General features: G+C 31.2%; 1 protein-coding gene across 1 annotated transcript; it reads right to left on the reverse strand.

The window, feature by feature from the left end:
• Window positions 1-429: 429 nt before the first annotated feature.
• Window positions 430-1,170, reverse strand: LOC139888561 (uncharacterized). Its single transcript, XM_071871563.1, has one exon. It carries the CDS (start codon window positions 1,168-1,170, stop codon window positions 430-432), a length of 741 nt encoding a protein of 246 aa, XP_071727664.1.
• Window positions 1,171-3,821: the final 2,651 nt, after the last annotated feature.

A 3,821-nucleotide genomic window follows, 5' to 3' on the forward strand; every position in this document is an offset into this window, starting at 1 on the left:
CGCTCCAAAACTACACTTCAATGGATTGAGCTTCATGTTTATCTTTCTTAACGACGCAAATGTTTCTAATATATCATCCAATAAACCTTGCTCTGTTGTGCTTTTTATCACCAAATCGTCAACATACGCTTCTAAATTTCTGCCAATTTGACTTTTAAAAGCCTCGTCTATTACGCGTTGGTATGTTGCTCCAACATTCTCTAAACCAAACCGCATCTTTGTATAACAATAAATACCTTGGCTGGTGTGAAAGTCAGTTTTATCTTCATCGTCTGCTGCCATCTGTATCTGATGGTATCCTTTATACTCATCTAGAAAACCTTTATACCGAAAGCCAGCTAGCGATTCAACTTTCGAGTCTATTTTTTGTAAAGGATAATTATCTTTAGGACATGCCTTGTTAATATCTGTGAAATCGACGCACATGCGCTAAGACCCATCGGGCTTTTTTACCAGTACCGGGTTTGCTACCCACGTTTGGTACCGCACCTCTCGCAATATGTTTGCTTTAACCAACTTGCTAACCTCTGCCTTTAACCATTCGCTTCTCTCTGGTGCCATACCGCATTTCTTTTGGCGTATTGGCGTCAGACTTGGGTTTGCATTAAGCTTATGCTCAGCTATTTCTCTTGGCATGCCGGTCATGTCTACTTCTTTCCATGCAAAAACATCCGTGATAGAAGCTAATATGTTGCGAAGTTTAAACTTTGTTTCATCAGACAGTCCTCCGCCGATTTTAATTTTTTGATCTGGATATCTCGGATTTGCGATGATCATGCAGCTTCGTAGCTGCTCCTCTTCACTTGGCTGTTTTTCTGCTTGTTCTACAGCTGCAACACTTGCGTCTTGTGTTTCTGACCTTATCGTCACGATTCCTAATGGAGTTCGGAATTTTATAAGACCATGCACCGTGGAAGGAATGGCCGCCAACTTTTGCAAAGTTGTACGTCCTAAAAGCGCATTATATTTTGAGTAAGACCTTACTACATAAAATTCTACTATTGTACTTCTTACTAACTCCTTATTATCATCATCTACCAGCTCTAATTCCAACTCGATGATCCCAATTGGCCATGCGGACTCCCCAGAAAACCCTGATAATGCGGCACTGGGCGCTATTAGTGTCGCCCGAACCGCTCCAGGCAGCAACCGAAAACAGTGTTCGTACATTATATCGACGCCGCAACCAGTGTCTATGTGTAATCGTTTTATGATGTACCCACAGCTTTTAACGCGCCCTTTAATTGTGATGGGCGCATCTGATGGTTCTTGTGCTATCGCCGGGAATAATATGTGAGTGTTTTCCCATTCCTATGACAATTCTATTTTGCGTCGCTGATTTGCTCGTCCGCTGATGACCATGTTGATAGTTTTCTCTATTTCCCTTCCATCATTATTTCTTTGCCATGGATACTCTTTTTCTGCTTTTGGATTCTCACTTGATTCTTTTCCACCCTTCTTCAAGTGTTGCAATCTTCCTCTTTTGAGTTCAGCAACTACCTTTTCGATTAGATGCCGACATTCATTGGTTTCATGACCATAATCGTCATGGAAGTCACAAAATTTTCTTTTGTCTCTATTCTCATATTTTGACAAAGGTATCGGGGGATCGAAGCTTTTGCATACTGCCTCCGTAGCCAATATTTCTTTTGGTGTTTTCGTGAGGCCTTTTATCAATGTAACATTATCAGCGTGGTTATTTTTAAACCTTTGACTTGAGACGACATGTCCTAATCCATAAGGACGAATACAATAATATATGGTTACATTCCGAGGTATTTGGCCTCTAAATGATACGTTTTACAAACCTTGCATTCGTTTTTAAAAGACAAACTTTCATTTCATCGAAAGTTGACAAATATGCATACCATTTCACAATATATCCAAACTATAAATGACTTAATCTATCATTTACTTAACAATAATCTTTTTGAACTCGATCGACTCGAATGCAACTTCTTTTGAAATATGCCATGAATGACTCCAAGTAATATCTTTAAAATGAGCAAATACACAGCGGAAGATTTCTTTCAAACCTGAGAATAAACATGCTTAAAAGTGTCAACCAAAAGGTTGGTGAGTTCATTAGTTTATCATAAATATTCATTTCCATCATTTTTAATTGACACAAGATTTTCATTTCCATTTCTCATAAATATACATCTCATACATAGAGATAAAAATCATTCATATGGATTGAACACCTGGTAATCGACATTCACAAGATGCATATAGAATATCCCCATCATTCCAGGACATCCTTCGGAGATGATAAATTTTGAAGTACTAAAGCATCCGCAACAATGGATGGGGCTTGTTGGGCCTGATAGATCTTCTTTAGGATTCGCGTCAATTAGGGGCCAGTTCCCTAAATCTTAGATCACCAGACTAAAAGGGGCATATTCGATTTCGATCATTCAACCATATAATGTAGTTTCGATTACTTGTGTCTATTTCGTCAAACATTTATAAAAGCGCATGTATTCTCAGTCCCAATAATATATATTACAAAAGCATTTAAAAAGGGAGCAAATGAAACTCACGATACTGTATTTTGTAGTAAAAATACATATGACGGCATTGAACAAATGCAAGGTTGGCCTCAGATTCACGAACCTATATTAAGTATATGTTGTTCAAATATATGTCTAATAAGCTAAGTCAAGTCATAGTGTATCACAATCCTAATACTCGAGATTATCATGCAAAAATCAACAAAAGTCAACTTGACCCAAAATTATTTCCAAAATCTATACATGTTTAATATATAACTTAAATATAGTCGTTTTATATATTTACATATATTTAACAGATTTTATTAGAGTAAATAATACAAATCATTTATAAAACTTTATTTTAAAATTTATATATGATAAAAAATATACTTTTATGTATATTTAAAGTAATAACAATTTATAAAGCTCACTTAATATCATAAAATAATATAGTGGTATGTACTATAAATGTAATTATATTACGTGTGATAAAAATATCTTTGTATTTGATAAAATAATAATAATAATAATAATAATAATAATAATAATAATAATAATAATAATAATAATAATAATAATAATAATAATAATAATAATAATAATAATAATAATAATAATAATAATAATAATAATAATAATAATAATAATAATAAGTAAAAGTTGTAGTATTTTGTGGTAATAATAATATTAATTATAATAACAATATTTATATTTACAAATGATAATAATAATTTTGATATTTAATAATGATCTTTTATAATAATACTAATGCCATAATAATAATATTTTATAAAAATAATAATTCTATGATAATTTTTAATAATAATAATACTAAATTGATAATAATAATAATAATAATAATATTTAATAATAACAATGATATTTCTTTTAATATCGTAATTTTAATAAAAAATGATATTTTTAATATTAATGATACTTTTAATAATAATAACGATAAAAATAATAAAATGATAGTTTTGAAAAAAATTATAATTATTTTAATAATAATAATAATAATAATATTGATTATTAGATAATAATAACGATAACGATAACGATAACGATAATCATAACGATAACGATAACGATAACGATAATCATAACGATAACGATAACGATAATAATAATAATAATCATTTTAACAATAATACTTAAAATTATAGATAATTCAATTGACGATATCATTTAATCCGTTCATCGAAATCATACGCTTTCTAAATGAAAAGTTAATAATTTTTTCGCCAGCTTTCCAACGACATGCATATCATATACCTTATCCTAGTAGCATATGTAATAAATTCATGATTTATCATAAACTATATAATG

This window comes from Rutidosis leptorrhynchoides, chromosome 2, assembly GCF_046630445.1.
Source record: "Rutidosis leptorrhynchoides isolate AG116_Rl617_1_P2 chromosome 2, CSIRO_AGI_Rlap_v1, whole genome shotgun sequence".
Lineage (NCBI taxonomy): Eukaryota > Viridiplantae > Streptophyta > Magnoliopsida > Asterales > Asteraceae > Rutidosis > Rutidosis leptorrhynchoides.

What these genes read in the sequence shown, in the direction of transcription:
- LOC139888561 (XM_071871563.1), bottom strand. Translation starts at nt 1,170, where the DNA reads ATGTACGAACACTGTTTTCGGTTGCTGCCTGGAGCGGTTCGGGCGACA.